The sequence below is a fragment of the Urtica dioica genome, chromosome 8 (genome assembly GCF_054948205.1).
Source record: "Urtica dioica subsp. dioica isolate 48M chromosome 8, U.dioica_male_clone48M_v1_H2, whole genome shotgun sequence".
Classification (NCBI taxonomy): Eukaryota; Viridiplantae; Streptophyta; class Magnoliopsida; order Rosales; family Urticaceae; genus Urtica; species Urtica dioica.
The window spans coordinates 13,476,744-13,499,048 of NC_142763.1; the positions used below are offsets into that span (position 1 = coordinate 13,476,744).

At 38.9% G+C, this 22,305-nt stretch overlaps 2 protein-coding genes, 1 non-coding gene and 2 pseudogenes across 6 annotated transcripts; 3 read left to right on the forward strand and 2 right to left on the reverse strand.

The window, feature by feature from the left end:
* Window positions 1-540: 540 nt before the first annotated feature.
* Window positions 541-1,633, forward strand: LOC149388314 (secreted RxLR effector protein 161 pseudogene; annotated as a pseudogene).
* A 1,751-nt stretch (window positions 1,634-3,384) lies between these two features.
* On the forward strand, window positions 3,385-5,051 carry LOC149388315 (11S globulin seed storage protein 1 pseudogene; annotated as a pseudogene). The gene is made up of 3 exons (XR_016300642.1): window positions 3,385-3,967; window positions 4,065-4,535; window positions 4,641-5,051. The product of XR_016300642.1 is annotated as an 11S globulin seed storage protein 1 pseudogene (transcript).
* LOC149388316 (protein SENSITIVE TO PROTON RHIZOTOXICITY 2-like) lies at window positions 4,632-6,894 on the reverse strand. 3 transcript variants are annotated; one of them, XR_016300703.1, is made up of 3 exons: window positions 5,927-6,894; window positions 5,560-5,624; window positions 4,632-5,430 (listed from the first exon to the last, which is right to left on the reverse strand). XR_016300703.1 is itself a non-coding variant. In XM_089623259.1 (2 exons), the coding sequence occupies exon 1, from the start codon at window positions 6,815-6,817 to the stop codon at window positions 5,942-5,944; it is 876 nt and encodes a 291-aa protein (XP_089479385.1). In that variant the 5' UTR covers window positions 6,818-6,894; the 3' UTR covers window positions 4,632-5,476; window positions 5,927-5,941. The 3 variants fall into 3 exon arrangements, 2 of the variants coding, with proteins under 2 accessions (XP_089479385.1, XP_089479384.1); XM_089623259.1 differs by lacking the exon at window positions 5,560-5,624 and having other exon boundaries at window positions 4,632-5,476; XM_089623258.1 differs by lacking the exon at window positions 4,632-5,430 and having other exon boundaries at window positions 5,533-5,624.
* Window positions 6,895-6,946: 52 nt separating this feature from the next.
* TRNAV-AAC (transfer RNA valine (anticodon AAC)) lies at window positions 6,947-7,020 on the forward strand. Its single transcript has one exon. It is a non-coding gene; the product is annotated as a tRNA-Val (tRNA).
* A 12,425-nt stretch (window positions 7,021-19,445) lies between these two features.
* On the reverse strand, window positions 19,446-21,237 carry LOC149388318 (11S globulin seed storage protein Jug r 4-like). The gene is made up of 3 exons (XM_089621532.1): window positions 20,655-21,237; window positions 20,087-20,557; window positions 19,446-19,977 (listed from the first exon to the last, which is right to left on the reverse strand). Exons 1-3 carry the CDS (start codon window positions 21,207-21,209, stop codon window positions 19,570-19,572), a joined length of 1,434 nt encoding a protein of 477 aa, XP_089477658.1. The 5' UTR covers window positions 21,210-21,237; the 3' UTR covers window positions 19,446-19,569.
* Window positions 21,238-22,305: the final 1,068 nt, after the last annotated feature.

The following is a 22,305-nucleotide window of genomic DNA, read 5'->3' on the forward strand; positions in this document are numbered from 1 at the left end:
TCAATCATTTACATGTTCCCAACCTAAGCCCACATGGATTATTGATTCAGGGGTGTCCGACAATATGACTAGTCGTTCTAGTTTTTTCCTCTCCTATAAACCATGTGATGGAAATCGTCGAGTCCGCACTGCAGATGGTTCTTTCTCTGCAATTGTGGGCATAGGCGATATAAAACTCTCACCACTAATAACCTTGTCCAATGTTCTTCATGTGCCAAAATTATCTTGTAATCTTGTTTCTATCAGTAAGATAACATCCACCCTTAATTGCTCGGCCAAATTTTTCCCCTCTTACTGCGAATTTCGGGATCTGGCTTCGGGGACGATGATTGGCAAAGCTAGGGAGTGTGATGGTCTTTACCTTCTGAATAAGGGGACGTACTCGAATAAAGAGGCCTGCCAGAATACCTCCACTTCTAATTTTAGTGATGATGAGATTTATTTATGGCATTTTAGACTAGGACATGCCAACTTTCAGTACCTAAAACATTTGTGATCTCTCAACGGAAGTATATCTTGGATCTGCTGAATGATTCAGGAATGAGTGGATGTCGCCCAATTGATACCCCGATCGATCCGAACAAGAAACTTGGAGATATTGAGCAAGGAACTCCGGTAGATATCCAACAATATCAGCGACTTGTTGGAAGACTTATTTATTTATCTCACACACGACCTGACATTGCATTCGCTGTGAGTATGGTAAGCCAGTTCATGCGTCAACCTTATGAAGAGCATCTAGAGGCTACCTATCGAATTTTGAGGTATCTAAAGAATAGTCCGGGTCGAGATCTCTTATTTAGCAAGGGGGATGATAGGAGCGTAGCAGCCTTTACAGACGCAGATTGGGCTGGCTCTACTACGAACAGAAGTTCTGGATACTGCACTTATGTGTGGGGAAACTTGGTAACGTGGCGTACTAAAAAGCAAAGCGTGGTGTCTCGGAGCAGTGCAGAGGCGGAGTACATAGCAATGGCAAATGGGTTATGCGAAATTCTGTGGATTCAATGTGTCCTCAAAGAGCTAAGAGTGGAAATCAACCTACCTATGAAGCTGTTTTGTGACAACAAGGCTGCGATAAGCATCGCACATCGCACATAATCCTGTACAACATGACAGGACTAAGCACATAGAAGTTGATCGACATTTCATAAAGGAGAAACTCGAGGCAGGAGTCATTTGTATCCCCTTTGTCAAATTTGAAGATCAAACTGCAGATATCTTGACTAAGGGCTTGTTCAAGCCTACTTTTGATTTTCTTGTAAACAAGCTGGGCATGTTCAATATTTATGCACCAACTTGAGGGGGGGCTGCAGGTTATTAGATAATATCACGTGTAATACTAGTCAGAGTTGTTTCCTTATATTTAGCTATTAGTTAGATCAGTAGTTAGTTCCTATTATTTAGCTAGTTGGTTAATATTTTGTAGCTAGTTGTTATGAACGTATTGTGTATCTATATATAGCCTATTTTGGCTAATAATGAATTTAAGCCATTCTATTTTCTAAAACTACAGAAAGGAAATGAGAAAGCTCCTTCTGATTCTAACAAGGAGTTGGTTGAACATCTTCCTAAGAAGTGGAGCAGCAACGATGAAGCTGATATTATTGAGGAGGATATTATCAAGAACTAATACTTGCTACATGAGAAACGGCTTGCTGTGATAGACAACAACAAGAAACTGAATCAGAATATTGCCAGTCTAGCTTGAGAAGAGTGACCTTAAGAATAAGGTATCTGATCTTATTACTGAGAAGAATGAGTTTATTGTTCCTATAATTGATCTAAAGGAACAGGTGAAAACTAAAAAGAAGGCTTATTCTAAGTTGATTCAGTTGAAAAAAAATGTGAAAATGCTCAACTCTAACCCCCAACAATCTTGACTCTATTCTTGCTTACCAGAGAAGTTGGAATAGTAGAGGTATTGGTTTTTTTGGTGAATCTTCTCAGAGTCCCACCAAGTTTGTGAATGCTGGAGATAATGCGAGGAAGTCAGTTTCCAAAAAGGTGGTCAAGCAACATCAGAATCACTTCACACGCACTTATGGCATCAGAATCACTTAACATGCACTTACGACAAACAGAAAAAGAGATGGATTTGTCATTAATGTGGGAAACATGGTCACATCAAGCCGTGTTGCTTCAAGTATCTGGCACATCTTAGACTGAAGAAAGTGAAGAAACTGGCTCCAATCAGACAAGAATGAAGAGTCAAACAGAAGGTGTCTTGTGGCTTACAGTTCTGGAAAGAGTGTACATGAGGGTAGCCGATACTTTGATAGTGGATGTTCAGGACATATAACAAGTGATAAGAACTATCTTATAAATCTCAAAGGAATGGTGAAAAATGGAGTTGTTGGCAAATGAACTCTCAATGATAAAGAGGCGTGCGCTAGAAGGGACAATGGGACACGGTTGTTTCAACAATATGCATATGTTTTCTCTTTGCAAGGCCATTTTGTTCATGCACATGTGGATAATTTATTTATAAATGATCTCAGATTCAGCAAGCAAAGAGGTAAAGACTTTAAAATCTCCAACTTCATCAGATTGTATAGCCTTAATTTTGACCCCTAACTGTAGCACAACGTTTATTTAGTATTGTAAGCAATTTAGAGATTTAGATTTTGTTTTCATAAAATAGACCAAAATATGTATGATTATCTATGAAGTGAATGCAGTATTTTTAACTATAAGTAGCTAAATATTGGTGTGAATCGTGGCTTAATATACACAGGCCGAGAATAGGAAATAATGTAGTTATTTGTGCTTTTTAAGCAATGACAAATTGATAATTTTAAGCGGTGGCAATTTCATAAGTTTTAAGCGGTGAAATTCAATAAGAATTAAATGCTAGGAATATATATATATATATATATATATATATATATATATATATATATAACAGTGTAAATTGCTAATGAATTAGGATTGACGGCGTCAAAATTTTTATATTACCTTTTTCTACTGTGTATTTAATTTATGTTTGAACAAACACTTGATCACAAAGATCAGGTAATATCCCTGATCACTCTTCATATACATTCAAGAATTCAGCCACGACTCCAGAACCCAAATTTTATAAGCAATACAAGAGCACATAGGTCGTCATGAAAAAAAAAAACTCCCCACAAAAGAACAAATATACTCGAGACTGAGACAGATGAATACGACGAAATGTATTCTGAAACACGCATAGCCACATGCCATCTCATGCAAACTGAGGTGTTAGAGAGTAAGGTTTCATAGGGGCATGCAAAGCGAAGAATGGCAATGCAATTTCATACACTCATACACCCAAAACGACTAACGTGTCTTCTCATGGAGTCTGAGACACTCACTATAAATACCAACGCCTTCTTTTCGCCACTTCACATCATCATTAAGCAAAACACAAACACAACTGTTGAAAATGGGAAAAATGATCTCTTTGGTCTCTCTTTCTCTGTGCTTGGCCGTCCTTATTCAAGGAGGGCTTGCAATCAGCTCTCGCACTCGGGTGGAAGAGTCGTACCGAAGGCAGAGCATCTGTCAGCTGAACCGGCTTGAGGCCCTGAAGCCCGACACTGTCATTCAGGCCGAGGCCGGAAAGACAGAGACTTGGAACCCAAGCCACGAGCAGTTCCAATGCGCCGGCGTCGCCGTTCTCCGCCGCACAATCGAGCCAAAGGGCCTTCACTTGCCTTCCTACACCACCGCTCCTAAGCTCATCTACATCGTCCGCGGGAGGGGCATCCTCGGAGCCGTGTTCCCAGGCTGCGCCGAGACCTTCGAGGAGTCACAGAAAGGACAGAGCCACGGGCGTGCCGACCGCCACCAGAAGGTCCAGCAAGTCAAAGAGGGCGACATCATCGCTCTGCCAGCTGGCGTTGCGTACTGGAGCTACAACAACGGCGACCAACCCCTCGTCTCCGTCTCCCTCCTCGACACCAGCAACGTCGAGAACCAACTTGATCAGATTCCCAGGGTGAGTCATGCTCTTTCTTTGTCACAAAGTATAACAGAACATCAATAATTTGATTTGATTGCGTTGCGTTGATGTGTTGTTCATAAATGCTGCGCAGACGTTCTACCTTGCCGGAAACCCAGAAGAGGAGTTCAAGCAGATCTTCCAGCAGAGCCCGTTTTCGAGGGACCCGAGCCGCCGCGAGGCCGAGCAGTTCTCCGAGAACAAGAACAACATGTTCAAAGGGTTCGACTCGCGGTTCTTGGAAGAGGCGTTCAACGTGGACGCGGAGCTGGTGAGGAAGCTCCAAGGGCAGAACGACAACAGGAACAACATCGTGAGAGTGAAGGGCGAGCTTGAGTTGGTGTCCCCGATGACGAGCAGAGGGATGGAGGAAGAGAGGCAGAGGTATGACGAGAACGGGTTGGAAGAGACATTCTGCTCAATGAGCATCAGGAAGAACATAGGGAGGTCGTCCAAGGCCGACTTCTTCTCGCCTCAGGCCGGACGCATCAGCTCCGTCAACAGCCTCAACCTGCCCATCCTGCGCCACCTCAGGCTCAGCGCTGAGAAGGGAAACCTCTACAGCGTAAGAGAACAAGACTTACATGTGTATATATATAAGATTCTGAATCTCGATGACATGATGATCGATGGTACGGAGTGAGCGTTAACATACAATGATGCAATGCAGAACGGGATATACACTCCGCACTGGAACCAGAACTCGCACAGCATAATGTACGTGATCAGAGGGCGGGCCCGGATCCAGGTGGTGGACCACATGGGCCGCAGCTTCTTCGACGGAGAGGTGGCGCAGGGGCAGCTGCTGACGGTGCCGCAGAACCACGCGATAGTGAAGCAGGCCGCCAGCGAGGGCTTCGAGTGGGTGTCCTTCAAGACCAACGACAACGCCAAAATCAGCCCTCTCGCAGGCCGCACCTCAGTCATCCGCGCCCTTCCCGAGGCCGTCCTCATGAACGCCTTCCGCATCTCAAGGGAGCAGGCCAAGCAGCTCAAATACAACCGCGACGAGACCTTCCTCCTCGCCTCCTCCTCCAGGCAGTCCTCCTACGATGAGGAGATTATAAGGGAAGTTGTGTAGATATGACGACCTTGGCAACGAGTAATGAAAGATATAACGCCTTTGGGGGTTGGTTAATTAGAGTACTTTTGTTTCGTAGAGAGAATAATAATAAAGGTCCTGTGTTGGCTGTTTAAGTTAGTTTTTTTAGTTTGTGTGAGAAGTTCTGCTAGGATGATCAATAAATGATGAAAGAGCTAGTTCTTTTTACCCTTAATCTTCTTCACTTGATTACCATTTACCTTGGTATATGATCACTACATTTTGTGTTCCATGATTTAAAATCCTGCTCTAAGTGACCCAAAAAGGCGCTTCTTTGGACCCCCGAGATCCAACAATTGGGGCCACTGAGGTAATCTCCCAGTCGATAATGTCAGGGCCTTGTGGATAATTTTCCGGCCTAAACCGGACACCACGGTTACCAAAAAAATATCCCTCACAGTTTACTGCAGGTTATGATCATGAAAATGAGGTATGTGGATCATTTGATCAAAGGGGAGCGGGGAAGTTAAGAATGTATCATTCATACCTCCAAAGATTTGAAATGTGTAGCCACAATGAGACTGACGACGAAGCACAAGGAAGATTTTTACGCTGAGAAAGAGTTAATAATTATGAGTATTCGTGGTCCTTTAACATTGGCTTTGGAGGTTTTTCTACTGATTTCCATTTCAGTCTCGACTTATTTCATTTTCCCGGGTTCCTATTTTCCGGGTGAAATTCTAAGTTGAGTACGAAATTCCTCTATGAAAGAAAACATGTAGCACTCTATATCACAGCAATGCCAAATGAAGCAAATATGGTAATCCCTAAAGAAAGAATCTAAAATGTTGTAAACAATCATATTTACAGATAAAAAAAATTGCAGAACAAATTACATAAACATACATGTATACCTTGCATTCAGGACCTCAGCTTCCCAGCACATCTTGCAAAGAAAACGGCTCATCAACAGACGCGAATCCATTTAGCAATTCCTCCAATATCTGGATATCTTCTTCTTCTTCTTCCTCTCCCTCCTCATGGATCATATCACCCTCGTTACTCTGTTCAGCCTCCTCCGGAGCGTGGCCTTCAACACTCGCCACGTGGCTAAACAGTTTCTCCTTCGAGGAGAACCTGGACCCGCAGGAGCACCGGTTCAACCTCGGGGCAGCGAGGCAAGTCTTCAAATGGCTCCGCAAGTCCACCAGAAGCGCGAAACTCCTGTTCTCGCAGCGATCGCAAGAGTACGTCCTGGGACAATGGCTCCTCTTGAAATGGTTCCTCGCCAAGACCGCCGATCTCAGCGGCTGAAACTTACTGTGAGCCTTGTTCCGATTGCAGCCCGGGCTCGGGCACGAGAACCACACGGGTCTCATCTCCGAGCCTACCGGTCCCGCGAGAGCCTCGTTCGTCTTGAACCGGTCGCCGTGGGCTCTCATGTGCATTCGGAGGTTCGCGTCGCGCTTGAATCCTTTACCGCAGATCTCGCAGGCGTGGACTCGCTGGGCGAGCAGTTCGTCGGCGTCGAGCTCCATGATCTCCTTGGTTCGCAGTTCGGTTTTCGCGCGGTTCGAGGCGTTTAGCGACGGAGCGATGGCGGATTTGAGGATCGCTGTTCCACTGTGGATGATTTGGCTCACGGCGTCGGAGATTTCTTTGGAAGCGAACTCGTCGATGCTTTGGTGGTTCATCGGAGGACGGAGTCCGATCGAGTTGGAGAGCAATCGGGAGAGAGAGTGCAGTCGAGATTGGACGGCGACAAGGTTCGCCATCGGAGAGGAATCGCCTGTATTTGATGACATCTCTATTACGACGAGGGAGTGTGATTTGCTGTGTGGCCTTGAAGCTTGAACGATAAATCGCGTTTGAGTTAGGAATTAGGATCATGGTCTAAAGTTTCTCCTTTGTAATTTGGCATTACTAACACATGCGGTTTCGTGGTGTAGTTGGTTATCACGTCAGTCTAACACACTGAAGGTCTCCGGTTCGAACCCGGGCGAAGCCATGTTTACTTTTTACACGCTTACGACAAATGATTATTTCGTTAAACTTTTAAACTCATATATAATTTATTTCAAACTGTTTTTTTTTTAATTTTTTTTTAAATCAAGGATTTAAATACTGTTTTCAATGTCATTTCAAGTCTCTAATTTTCTTCTTGTTAAATAACTAATTAAAATTATCTACAATAATTTAATTAAATATGGACCATGAAGGAGATATTAACCCTATTAAATTTTTATTATAGGGGAAAAATCTGACATAGTTTTGGTTTTGAACTAGGATATATATAATATTGAATTGATGGATCCGTGCATGTTTGAGAAGCACATTAGCTCTAATACGGTTACATAGAACTCATTGGGTGATTGCTCTATTTGACCATATCATATCCTAATATCAGTTATATAATTCATCATCTTTATCGGCTCATTGACAACCTCATTTACAAAATGTTAGTCATCTACTCAGATACATCAAAGTCAAACTTGGCTTAGGCTTGTTTTTCCCTTCCTTTTCTACTACTTAAATTCGTGCTTTTTCATATGCTGATTGGGCTTCTCGTTCATATATTCATATACTCGCCGCTTTATCGTCTTAGGTGACTCCATCATTGCTTGGAAGTCAAAGAAACAAACAATTGTCTCATATTCCTCAGTTGAAGTAGAATAACGAGCCTTAGCAGCAGTTGCCAGTGAAGTCATATGGCTTCAATAACTCATTGAAGTTTCCAAAGTTCTTGCAACTGCTCCAACGGTGGCCTTTAGTGACTATCATGCGACAATCCATATAACAACGAATCCAGCGTTTCATGAACGTACAATACACATCGAGATAGATTGTCATTTTGTGCATGATCATCTTTAGAATGGGGTTTTCAAACTACTTCCAATTTCACATGCTCATCGGATATATTTAGGAGAAAAAATACTTTTAGAGGCGACAATTGCCAAGATGTCCCTCACAGACATTTATAGCTCATCTTGAGGGGGTATTGGAAATAACAGCATGCATTAATTAACTTAGGACTTGAGTCATTTGTTGTACATCTCAATTTAATGACCGTAATTTTTTTTTTATCTTTATTAGTTTAGATTTAATAGCTATTATTTATTTCACTAGTTGACGGAGTTCATTTAATGACTTGACAAGTCTGTTCTGTAATCATCTTGAGTTCGTTCATGAATCATTACTAAAATTTCCTTTTTCATTTCTCTGTTTTCTTTTCTTCTTCCTTAAAATATCTGAGGATGCTTGGTCATAATAAGCCTCTATTGTATCTCTTTAAGTTTTCATATTGTGAAGAGTGTATCCAACACATCAGAAAAGGTGAAGTTAGCAGGGTTTTTCAAGAAGATTAGACTTTGAATAGCTTAAGGCTTTAATGTATTCAATATAATGAGCAGGTTTTAGCCTTTAGTGATTGAGATAAGGGAACTGTAACCGAATGAGAGAGATATTGCTTTGATAGTTACAGTGATCGCCGATTAGAAATGGGAGATTGTTTTCTTCTCCGGCTTGTAATTCTGACAACGCTGTATAAAGATATAGAATTTGTCATAACTAGGAGTAAATTAGTGCCACTTTCCACATTAGTTTCTTTTTTGAAAAATGGCACATTTAGGACCTTGACTTTATTTTTGACTTAGTTAAAGACCTTAATACCCTCTTTTCCTTTTTTTTTTAATACCATCTTAATCTTTTTTTAATACCATTTGTCACACCCATTGAAAAAAGGGTTATTAAGTTAAATAGCCACACAGTTATAGTGAATTGAGATATAGTCCACATTTCGTTAATTTCTTGTAAATAGTCAAGTTAACTTATTAACAGATTAGTAAAAGACTTATTTAATCCAGTCAAACATGTAAAAATGGTAGTTAATAGGCTGCCACGTATGCAAGTTGACTATTTACAAAGTATTTACAAAGGTTGGCAAATTTATAATTCTTTGAAAAAAAAGGTACGATCCTCTCCTTCTCTCCGACCTTTTCTCTCTTCCTCCAGCGTCTCCTACTTCCACTTCTTTCTCATTCTCCATTGTCTCCTCCTTCACCTTCGATGATGATGAGATGAGAAGCGCAATGTCCAGAGTGGCGAAGAACACTTTCAGGTCGGTCGGCGCGGGTACGGGCAGATTCCGATGGTGATAGACCAGTCGTCGCAAGGAGGAGGTCGTACGGCATATTCACTAAGTAGTATCGCTGGAGTTTGTTGAGGTAGGATTCGTTTCTTCTCGCTCAAGAATTTAGACGGATTTTTGTTGGTCTCATTTTTTTCCTTTTTCTTTTCTTATTTTTCCGCTTCTTCTTCTCCGGTACATACACTCAAGAGCTCCGCTATGCCTTTCTCATTACCCTGAGCTCTCTCTGTCTTCGAGAAATTAGGCTTGTCATTTTGTTGGTGTTCTGTTTGATTTCATTTTTCCTGCGCCATGTGTTTGAAGAATTGTCTCAAAGAATTTTATTTTATGAAATCAATTGTCTTCATTCATGTCACTCTTTTTTTTCTCTCTCTACCCTCGTTCGAATCATCTTTAATTGTGGCTTCCACAAGAGCTTCAGTCTCTCTCCGATCTCGCCCTTTAAGCTCCAACGGAGCTTGGTGAGCCTCTCGATCCCTGATCTGTGTTCCATTTCCTTTACCGATTTGCGAATCTCGTTTTATTTCCCTTTTTGTTTCATGATGCCTATTTTGTTCGTGCTATTGCGAGATCTGAGTTTTGTTCGTTCTATTGCGAGATCTGAAATCCTAATGTCGTTTGTTTGGTGAATATAATTATCTTTTATATGAAAGCTATGTATTTCTAGTTAACATGTTTGTGGCTAGAGTCATAAAATACTAATGCATAGGTGATCTAGAGTGATCTAGAGAGCAATGTTTCATATTATTTTGCTGATTCGGGAACATTGAGATTTATCATTTGTTTATAGCAATTGTATTTGATAATCCTTGAAACCAGCGAACTTCCAATTTTAAAGGCCAGAGCTTGGTTTCTGCAGTAATTTAGAATTTTGGTTGCGTTGATGAGACTATTGGGTTACAATTTTGGTTATAAATTAGTGATGGATTCTTTTGCATTAGAGACATCTTTGTAACTCATTTTTTGGAATTAGTTACAAGTTTGTAACTATTCTCCGGCTATAGTGACAAACTTGTAACTAAATTCCATATAGTTAGTTACAAATAGAGCTTAGTTATAAATTTGTCGCTAATTCTCTTGTTTTAGTTACAAGTTAAGTCACTGATTTTATGTAATTAGTGACGAGTTTGTAACTAATTATATAAAATTAGTTACAAGTTTGTAACTAATTCCAGCGAGTTAGTGACAAAAGAATTGAAAGAACAAAGAGTATTTTCATCAACTCACAAAGGAATTAAAGAACAAATAGAATTTTCATCAACTCTGAATAGGATAAAATTGGCTGAATAATCTTGCTTTATTTACTAGAATTATTCCTTTACATAGCTTCTTCATGAGTTTGCCTCAAGATTTGTATATAGATTGTTTTCAATGTTAAACAGAAAACGTGAAACCACATGTGAAGATCATAAGCATGGCGATCAAATACCCAAGAGGCGATTAAGGTTGTTTTAGATCAAATTGTCCAACTTGGAACCAGTGCAATTTATAGTTCAAGTATTAGCTAAATTCATTCATGTGAGCTTGGGTATATTTATTGATGTTCAAAATTTGCCAACTTGTTGTTCGTATTGTGTCGTGTCAAGAAAAAAAAACCTTTCATTGGGGATTTATCTGTCTTTCAATTCGATTTCGGTTCTTGAATATTGTATGTGTGGTGTTATGCATGATTGATAACTTCTAACTGAGATCCAACATCCAAGTGCATTTTCTTTTACAAATTTAAGGGTTACATTTGTAAATTTTGTAATTTAAGGGTTACATTGATTTAGTGACAAAGTTGTCACTAAATTTTGTGAATTAGTTACAAACAAAGTTGTCGCTGTTTTAAATGCATTAATTAAAAATATATATTCCAATCATATTCATCAATAAATTAGTGACAAACTTGTAACTTATTCTCAAGAATTAGTGACGAATTTGTAACTAATTATTTGAAATTAATGACAAATTTGTAATTCTCTGAAATTAGTACCGCGCTTAGGCTCTATACCTTATACTCCAACTTGCTCTCTTTACATGTATTCCCCCGGAACTAAATACAAGAAGAAATAAAGAACTAAGACCCATAGGCATCATATGCGAGAACTCATCCTACGCCCATTATACATTCATGAAACAATATACATAATGCATTAATAACTCACATTTCAACAAGAATACCTATGATGTAACTAATACACATACGACTGTCATATTTGTAACAAATTCACAGATTTTAGTTACAAATATGTAACTAATAAATATAAATTAGTTACATGTTTGTAACTAATTTTTAGATTTAGTTACGAATATGTAACAAATGTTTATATATCAATTACATGTTTGTAACTAATTCACAGACTTAATGTTCCTTTACTTCAGGAGAGAGTTCATTGCTCTTCATCAAGAGGAGATTCAAATTCAAATTCAATACATATGTCTAGATTATTACTCTTCACGTGCATGTCTTATTCGTCAAATTTACAGCCCATGAGCATGTCTTAATCGTCAAATTTACAGCTCAGGACTGACTATCCCTATCAATGACCTCAAACTCGTGCACCGATGACAGTCGCTCCTATACAACAACAACAACAAAATTGTAACTAAAAAACAGATTTTAGTTATGTATATGTAACTAATAAATACATATTAGTTACGTGTTCGTAATTAATAAATATTTGAAAGTCACTTACTTTATGCGCAGAGACACCGCCTCTTTGGTGCTCGGAGTGGAACCAATATGCGCAAAAGAGGGCTCCACAAGGGATGAATTAGTTGAAAGTCACTTAATCAAGATGAGTTAGTTACATACTTGTCGCTGAATCAGGTGAATTATTTACTAAATAATCAATAAATAAGGTAAATTAGTTACTTAACAGTCACAAAGTAAGGTAAATTAGTTACACATCAGTTACTAATTCACATAACGTAGTTACTAATTCAGCCTTACGTCATGCTTGGTAACATATACATAACTAATACACAAAATGACATACTTGTAAACATATATTAGTTACGTGTATGTAACTAATATACATATTTTAGTTACATGTTTGGAGCTAATTCACCGGCGGCTGGAGGGGTCACTACTACAAAAATAGGATTCTACAACGCTTAAAAACAGTTGTAGAATGATTCTACAATGCTTCTTAAGCGTTGTAGAAGCTTCTACAACGCTTAAAAATCCGTTGTAGAATCCAATAGCTTTCTACAACGCTTAATTATCCGTTGTAGAATCCAACAGCTTTCTTAAGTTACTTATATAGCAAAGATAGTGATATTTGTGTTTATTTCACTTTATGACACCCCGGAAAGACCACACAAGTAAGGCGGACTCTAATATTCTATACTCCAACACATGGTTTTTTTAAAAAAAATTGAATTTCATTTTTCAGATTTCAAGATTTAAAACAAGATTTTATAAATTTATTTTTTATATAAAACATATGTACAGCATTACCATGATTTTTTTAAAAAACTGAATTTCGTTTTTCAGATTTCAAGCTTTAAAACAAGATTTTATAAATGTATTTTTTAGATAAAACATATGTACAACAGTAGAAAAGAAAGAAATAGCAAAAAAAAAATTGCTACAAAGAAAGAAAAAAATAAAGTATAGAAGAAAAAAATAAATAAGTAAAATAAAGAATAGATAAAAAGATGGAGGAATAGATAAATAGAAAGATGGAGAGGAAAATTGACGTGGGAAAAAGAGATTGGGAGAGAGAAAAAGTGGTGGGGTCAAAGAGAGAGAGAGAGAAAGATACTTTATGGTTTGTTTTGATTGGTTGATAATTTTTAAATATTTAATACTAAGTGGAATAAAGTAGTAAATAGACAAAAAAGACAATGGTACATTAGGTAAGTTTTATTTCTCTTTCCTTTGAACACTTCTAGATGTGGCATTTTTCAAAAAAGATAGTAATATGTCCAAACACCATAATTTACTCCTAAAAATGTCAATACCCCATAAAGATATGAAGCCTAAATGCATCAAGGCCCAGCCCATTATCAGGTTACGGGTTCTAGTCATGTAAGGTGAAAAACGACGACTTGTAATAGCCTTAATTGTGTTGCTCATCTAAGTGTCGTTTTATGCCACAAGAGTAAAACCGTTGGATATATGGTAATGAGCGGTGAGGATTATAGGACATTGGATACGAAGAGATGAAAAAGAATCGCATATTGAAGTCCGTTGGGGTGTCATTTCTGTAGTCTTCATCTTCAGTCTAGGGTTTCTTCTGTAAGAGCATCTGAGAGAGAAATTGTATTCCAAAATTGTGGTTTGTGAGGTTTTGAGAGGCTTGGTCAAGAGTTTCTCCATTCTTGACTACTAAATTACTTATTGTTGGAACAAGTATTTAATTAATTGAATTTTAAATTGGGCCTCATGGACATTGTAAAGTTCAAAAATTCCTAGGCCTAGTACACCTATGTATTCTCTCTTTGATTAGTTGTTAGATTTATGAAAAAGAAATCAGATAACTAAATAAATAAGAGAGAGAATAATAATTGTACGTTGATATATTTTCTCTCAATTAAATAAGCAAATAAGATATTGTCATTTATTCTCTCTCATGGATAATTTCCTAATATTTTGGTGAATAATAATGATTGAGATATTCTCTCCATTAAATAAGGAAATAAAATATCGTCCTTATTATTCTCAAATATCTAGATTCCTTAAATATATGAGAAAAATAAGGAAATATTATATCTTAGATTCTGATCTGATGGATGAGAGAAAAAAAATAAGATTTGTAGTCAAGATCCAATTGTTCGTGCTTAACTACAAAATATGAAAGATATATATAGGAGAATAAGGAAACCATAATGGCTTCCTAAAATATCTTCATCCTACCACTATAAATAGGAGTCATGGAGAACAGAAAAAAACACGTGTGATACACGAAAAACAAGAGGAAAAATTTGATCGCTCTCTCTTTGTGGTGGCCAATTTTTTTCTCTCTCTCTCCCCCTCCCTTTGGAATTCTTGATTCCAATCCCAAAAACACGATATGACCCGGACTCCTAAATCGGTAGTTGTTATGAGATAACGAATGAGTCCACACTTTATTTTTATTCATTCAGAGATTACGGGTTGGAAGATACGGTGTCATACATTGAGATCCAAACGACGAGAGTCCAGTCGTCGTTCCCGAAGATTCAAGGCTGGAGACCAAAGCTTGAAGATCGAGTAATTGGAGCTCAAAATTGGATCTTGAAGAACTCGATTGGAAGTTTCTGTAGCTAAACTCAAACTCTTAAGTGTTATGATATTTCATTCATCTCTTATAGATTAGTTACTTGAATTGCTCTTTAGTGTTTACTACCCATTTAAACAAATTTAGATCATATAATCGTATAATTAATTAGCAAGATAGCGTAATTATTTATATTCCGCACGGTTATAGGGATTTATATTTCCAGTAAGGGTATTTCACTAGCTAGCAATTTGGTGTCGAAACGATTGTTCGTGATCGATACCAACATGTTTAATCCCCAACAGAGATGAAATCTCTTAGAGTGAACCAAACCTGGAAACTAGTTCACAAACCTAAAGATAGAAAGATCATAGAGTAAGGCTACACTTGTCACCAGGGCTTTACCCAACGATATGGAGTTGATTTCAATGAAATCTTATCTCCTGTTGTAAAAATAAAACAATCAAGATCATGTTGTCCATTACTGAACACTCAGATTTTGAGGTGGAGCAAATGGACGTGAACCAAACCTGGAAACTAGTTCACAAACCTAAGGATAGAAAGATCATAGAGTAAGGCTACACTTGTCACCAGGGATTTACCCAACGATATGGAATTGATTTCAATGAAATCTTATCTCCTGTTGTAAAAATAAAACAATCAAGATCATGTTGTCCATAACTGAACACTCAGATTTTGAGGTGGAGCAAATGGACGTGAAACCGCTTTCTACATGGTGACCTAGAAGATACTATTTTTATGCCACAACAACATGAGGGTTTCCTTGATCAGAAACACTTGGACTGGATCTATTTACTCCAAAAGTCTTTGTATGGGTTAAAACCAAGATTTAAAATGCCGTTTTCGATACCGTTTCGAGTATCTTGATTTACATAAAATCGACAAGTCGACGGAAAATCGAACGAAAAAAATATAGAAAAAGGTAACTCAAATTTCGTTTTTAAATGCCGTTTTCGATGGAAAACCGACATGCCGATGGAAAATCGAACGAAAATAATGTTGCAGAATATCCTATATATATATAGGGCAGTGTAGATTTATAGCCAAAATGAAATTATAGACTTCGGTTTTAACCTACGTTTCACATTTTTTAGGGAAATAACCAATAGGTTTAGGTGACAATATTTATTAGATTAATTTGCCCTTTTATTTATACAAACGGAAATAATGAAATATAAGGAAATTATAAAAAACTGCCTATTTTATTTAATTAATTAATTTTCATAAATTAAAAAAAGAAACATGATAATTAGAATTTGTCAATTTTGGAAACTTCCTCCCTAATATACGTATATTAATTTCCGAAAAAAATGATATTGAAAATATACGAGTTTAAAAAAAAGCTAAAGAACAGGATGAAGATGGCCATGTACAGAAAAATGCAGAAAACAAAATCTTGTCGAAGAAGATGAAGACGTCTTCATATTAACAATAATTAACAACTATTAACGAAAATTAACGTTAATTAACAAAAATTACGAAGAAGAAATCTATACTATTTTTTATAAAATTCATCGGACATCGAACCAGAGGAAGAGTTCCTGGGTCGAATTAGGGTCTCCAAGCTCCGATCGTCTCTCTCTCCAACCACCGCCGTGAGGCTCGTCGCGATCCCCTTTCGGAGCGCTGACCACGGCCTCCCTCCGGACTCCGAGAACACCGACTCCCTCCCCTACGCTCTCAGCGATCGCCTCCTTTGGGCGTCGATCTGGCTCCGACGAGCCTTCGCCGACCTCCGCCGTCGCCTCCGGCCGATCTGCGTCATCGGCGACAACTTCTTCGGCTGGACGGTCCCCGTGGCCCGCGACCTCGGCGTCTTCCTCGTCATCTTGGCATGTTGAAGGTTAAAAAAAAACCCAGATCTGGTTTTGTGGAGAGAGAGAGAGAGAGAGAGAGAGAACGTGGATACAAAAATCTGGTAACTACATTCTACAAAATAGGAAGTTAACATGCACAAAAAAAAAAAAAAAAAAATACGCTAATTAAAAACTGCTTTAATTATTGAAGGACAAAAAAGTAAAATATATTTTTTCACCTAATACGTTTGGCTATTTCCCTAAAAATCTCCAAACATAAGCTAGATCCCAAAACTGACGTTTTAGGTGGCCTATTTAGTTACAAATCTTATATATATATATATATATATATATATATATATATATATCAAAAAATTGGCTGCTTAAGCCACAGAATGTGTAGTAATTTAAAATTGGCCAACCTTTCGTTAATATGATGTAAATAGCCATATTGCTTACGTGGCAGCTTATTAATTAAATTAGGTTTACACTTTTGCCCTTATTTAATTCGCAGAAACCGAATAGGGAAGTTTTCAAATTTGAAATTTGAAATTTCCTGCAGATTTTGAAAATTAATAGCCCATTTATTGTTATGTTTTTGGAAGTTTTTAGCGTTGACTTTAGGTAATTAGTATCTATTTTCGTGGTTAAACTCTGTAAATATATTCTTCATTTATTGATATTATTTTGTCTTCCATATATTCATAATTTCCAGAATTTTCGTGCTCAAAATATTTCCAGAATTTTTTTTCAGTTCAAATATACTGTAAATATGTAGTATATATATATATTATTTAAATATGTAATATATATATATATATATATTAATTTTTATATATTTATTTCATAATATATTTAAGTTTATGATGATTTTTTCTCTCTTAAAATATTTTATATTTTCAACATTTCACATTATATACTATATACAATTTTTTTTTATAGAAAATTGTATGTAATTATTGTATCAATGTGCTATATAATATTGTATCAATATACGTAAATATGATATATTAATAAATTACATCTATTAAATTATGTATCCATTATATTAATTATAATATATAACTATTATATCTGTATTGAGTAAAATTAAATAATTCTTAAAAAAATGTGAATGAAACAATTTGTTTGGATTGTTGTTCCAACTGCAGTTCCACGCTTAAATATTTCCTCTAGTACATGAGTAAGGTCCAATGTCAAAACATGGCCCACTATAATCAAAACGAAACCTTAACTAATCAAATATCTCTGCCTCAAAAGTTTTGTACGCATACTTTCCAGGCAGCCACTAATCTCTCTCATTCTTCTCTTCCCCTCATTTTCTTACTCTCTGATCTGAGATTTTATTTTTAAGATAAAAAACGAACGTCGCCGTCGCCGGATATCGTCGATTGTCGACGAAATAGTGTGGATTTTGTTCTCCATCGTGTCAAAACGAAAGGGGAGCCGCCGATTATTGCCGACGTTTGGGTCGTCTCCCTCGCTGGACTACAAGCGCCAAAAATCGCCACAGCCTTTCTTTTTTCACGACTTTCGACGAAACCCCTCGAAGTTTGATGAATTTTTCTCATTAAAATGAATGGAAAAAAGCGGCCGTTTATTTGAAAAAGGGCGTGTCATTTCGAAGGCTTTCAAACGAAATACTCTAGAAAAACGACATTTACAGTTTCGCCGGCTGTTTTTATCCGGCAGCGACACTGCCGTCGAATTCCGGCGACTTTCGTCGGCATTTAAAACACTAAAAACAGTCCACTCGTCAGTGATATAAAAGATTTGATGGTTTTGGTTGTAAGTATTGGTTTTCATCAAAGCAACTATGATACTTGTTTCTACATGTGAGGATTGCCATGTGTATTGACTTCTCTATGATGATGGCATATTGTTAATCAACATATGAAAGACTTGGGAAATGTGAAGAAAACATTTGGTATGGTTGTTGATCGTTACAGGAACAAGAAAGAGCTTAAAATTCAACAGATTTCTTATTTGAAGAACCTGATTTAAAAATATGGTCACAAGAATAAAAAAACTTATACATGTTCCTTTAGCTGGTCATTTCCTATTGGGAAAACACAAGTGTCCAAAGTCTCTGTCTGAGATCTCCAAAAATGGAAAATATAGAATATTAAAATGTGATTGGATAAATTTTGTACTCAATGATTAGCACTCGGCCAGATTTGGCCTTTGCTATATCTTTGCTGACTCGTTTCATTTCCAATCCCGGTCATGAACATTGGAAAGCTCTTTAGTGGGTATTGAGTTGCAGTATTGCAATTCTGATATTGGTTTAATATATAAATCCATATATGATTCACTTGATCTTGCTGGGTATGTAGACTCTGATTTTGCAGGTAATCGAGACTCAAGGAAGTCAACGATAGATTTCTACTTCACACTAGGAGGAATCTACATTAGTTGGAAGTCTCAGCTTCAACCACTGGTGGTGCTATCCACAATAGAGGCTAAGTACGTGGCTTTAGCAAATGCTGCAAGGAATGTTGAAGGAAGCGAGGCTGCTCAAGGGAAAGGCTACTATATATTAAGACAACTAGAGTGCAATACATCTCAGCAGAAATCCAGTTTATCACGAAAGGTTTTCATCGTATATCACTTCGTGCGTGATAGAGCTGCTAAAGGAGAGGGTGACATAAAGAAAGTGCTGACAAAAGAAAATCTGACAAACATGGGAACTAAGGTGGTTACGAGCACAAATTTCAAGCTGCTTTGACTTGTTGTTCATCGATAGTCAAAAGGTGAGTGAGCAAAGATGGTGATGTGAGCGTATGTAGCTGGTGTCGAGGTAGTATGCATTCAGGCTTCAAGGTGGAGAATGTAAAGATATGAAGCCAACAAAACGACTCGACGAAAAAGAAAAAGAGAAGCATTGAAGATCTGATTACCCAACAAAGAAAGCGAATAGAAGACGAAGAATCCAACAAAAACAACCAAAAAGGCAACGAGAAGATATTCTCTAATCCGAAGGACTCTCAGGAGGATAGCAAGTCGTCACGATCCTTTTTAAGAACCGAGGAAACGTGACTCTGACAACACAAGATCGAGACACGTCGCAAGCTCGCACTCCGACACGTGTCCCGCAATTGTTATCCGAGAAATCGCATTAACAATTATTTTCCGTTTTATTTATTCAATCTTTTTGTGATTCGTTATCGCATGCTATTACTCTTAACACATAATTTAGACTTGTATATTTTGAGAGCTAGTATAAATATTTCAAAACTCAGCCTCCAATTCATTTTATTGTCGCAAAAAGGAGAGTTGGTAGCGGAAGCTTTTCTTATACATATATTAAAGATGATACATACAAGAGAGCACTAGGAACGGACCAAACAAAAGGCGTCCTTATTATTTGAACGAACTAACTCTAAATCAAACTTTGTCCACATTTACGCAACTGCCCTTCTGTCCTCATCGTAGGAGGAGGGCCTGGAGGAGGAGGCGAGGAGGAAGGTCTCGTCGCGGTTGTATTTGAGTTGCTTGGCCTGCTCCCTTGAGATGCGGAAGGCGTTCATGAGGACGGCCTCGGGAAGGGCGCGGATGACTGAGGTGCGGCCTGCGAGAGGGCTGATTTTGGCGTTGTCGTTGGTCTTGAAGGACACCCACTCGAAGCCCTCGCTGGCGGCCTGCTTCACTATCGCGTGGTTCTGCGGCACCGTCAGCAGCTGCCCCTGCGTCACCTCTCCGTCGAAGAAGCTGCGGCCCATGTGGTCCACCACCTGGATCCGGGCCCGCCCTCTGATCACGTACATTATGCTGTGCGAGTTCTGGTTCCAGTGCGGAGTGTATATCCCGTTCTGCATTGCATCATTATATATATGTTAACACTCACTCCGTACCATCGATCATCATGTCATCGAGATTCAGAATCTTATATATATACACATGTAAGTCCTATTCTCTTACGCTGTAGAGGTTTCCCTTCTCGGCGCTGAGCCTGAGGTGGCGCAGGATGGGCAGGTTGAGGCTGTTGACGGAGCTGATGCGTCCGGCCTGAGGCGAGAAGAAGTCGGCCTTGGACGACCTCCCTATGTTCTTCCTGATGCTCATTGAGCAGAATGTCTCTTCCAACCCGTTCTCGTCATACCTCTGCCTCTCTTCCTCCATCCCTCTGCTCGTCATCGGGGACACCAACTCAAGCTCGCCCTTCACTCTCACAATGTTGTTCCTGTTGTCGTTCTGCCCTTGGAGCTTCCTCACCAGCTCCGCGTCCACGTTGAACGCCTCTTCCAAGAACCGCGAGTTGAACCCTTTGAACATGTTGTTCTTGTTCTCGGAGAACTGCTCGGCCTCGCGGCGGCTCGGGTCCCTCGAAAACGGGCTCTGCTGGAAGATCTGCTTGAACTCCTCTTCTGGGTTTCCGGCAAGGTAGAACGTCTGCGCAGCATTTATGAACAACACATCAATGCAACGCAATCAAATCAAATTATTAATGTTCTGTTATACTTTGTGACAAAGAAAGAGCATGACTCACCCTGGGAATCTGATCAAGTTGGTTCTCGACGTTGCTGGTGTCGAGGAGGGAGACAGAGACGAGGGGTTGGTCGCCGTTGTTGTAGCTCCAGCACGCAACGCCAGCTGGCAGAGCGATGATGTCGCCCTCTTTGACTTGCTGGACCTTCTGGTGGCGGTCGGCGCGCCCGCGGCTCTGTCCTTTCTGTGACTCCTCGAAGGTCTCGGCGCAGCCTGGGAACACGACTCCGAGGATGCCCCTCCCGCGGACGACGTAGATGAGCTTAGGAGCGGTGGTGTAGGAAGGCAAGTGAAGGCCCTTTGGCTCGATTGTGCGGCGGAGAACGGCGACGCCGGCGCATTGGAACTGCTCGTGGCTTGGGTTCCAAGTCTCTGTCCTTCCGGCCTCGGCCTGAATGACAGTGTCGGGCTTCAGGGCCTCAAGCCGGTTCAGCTGACAGATGCTCTGCCTTCGGTACGACTCTTCCACGCGAGTGCGAGAGCTGATTGCAAGCCCTCCTTGAATAAGGACGGCCAAGCACAGAGACAACGATACCAAAGAGATCATTTTTCCCATTTTCAACAGTTGTGTTTGTGTTTTGCTTAATGATGATGTGAAGTGGCGAAAAGAAGGCGTTGTTATTTATAGGGAGTGTCTCAGACTCCATGAGAAGACACGTTAGTCGTTTTGGGTGTACGAGTGTATGAAATTGCTTTGCCATTCTTCGCTTTGCATGCCCCTATGAAACCTTACTCTCTAACACCTCAGTTTGCATGAGATGGCATGTGGCTATGCGTGTTTCAGAATACATTTCGTCGTATTCATCTGTCTCAGTCTCGAGTATTTTTGTTCTTTTGTGGGGAGTTTTTTTTTTTTTTTTCATTTTCTTATTCATGACGACCTATGTGCTCTTGTATTGCTTATAAAATTTGGGTTCTGGAGTCGTGGCTGAATTCTTGAATGTATATGAAGAGTGATCAGGGATATTACCTGATCTTTGTGATCAAGTGTTTGTTCAAACATATAGCCGAATTTTACAACCAAAAAAAAAAAAAAAGCATAAGTAACTACATTATTTCCCATTCTCGGCCTGTGTATATTAAACCACGATTCACACTAATATTTAGCTTCTTATAGTTAAAAATATTGCATTCACTTCATATATAATCATACATATTTGGGTCTATTTTATGAAAACAAAATTTAGATCTCTAAATTGCTTACAATACTAAATAAACGTTGAGCTACAATTAGGGATCAAAATTAAGGCTATACAGTGATGAAGTTGGAGATTTTAAAGTCTTTACCTCTTTTCTTTCTGAATCTGACATCATTGATAAATAAATTATCCACATGTGCATGAACAAAATGGCCTTGCAAAGAGAAAACATATGCATATTGTTGAATCAACCGTGTCCCATCGTCCCTTCTAGCGCACGCCTCTTTATCATTGAGAGTTCCTTTGCCAACGTCTCCATTTTTTTCCATTCCAAAAGTCACTGTTTGAGTCTTGCAATCTTTGAGATTTATAAGACAGCTCTTATCACCTGTTATATGCCCTGAACATCCACTGTCAGAGTACCAGCTACCCTCGTGTACACTCATTCCAGAACTGTAAGCCACAAGAGACACCTTCTGTTTGACTCTTCATTCTTGTCTGATTGGAGCAAGT

Excerpts from the sequence above, each read along its gene's own strand:
- LOC149388318 (XM_089621532.1), bottom strand. The coding sequence starts at position 21,209 with ATGGGAAAAATGATCTCTTTGGTATCGTTGTCTCTGTGCTTGGCCGTC. Across the intron at positions 20,558-20,654 it reads AACTTGATCAGATTCCCAGG|ACGTTCTACCTTGCCGGAAA; the intron begins GTGAGTCATGCT and ends AATGCTGCGCAG. Across the intron at positions 19,978-20,086 it reads AGAAGGGAAACCTCTACAGC|AACGGGATATACACTCCGCA; the intron begins GTAAGAGAATAG and ends GATGCAATGCAG.
- LOC149388316 (XM_089623259.1), bottom strand. The coding sequence starts at position 6,817 with ATGTCATCAAATACAGGCGATTCCTCTCCGATGGCGAACCTTGTCGCC.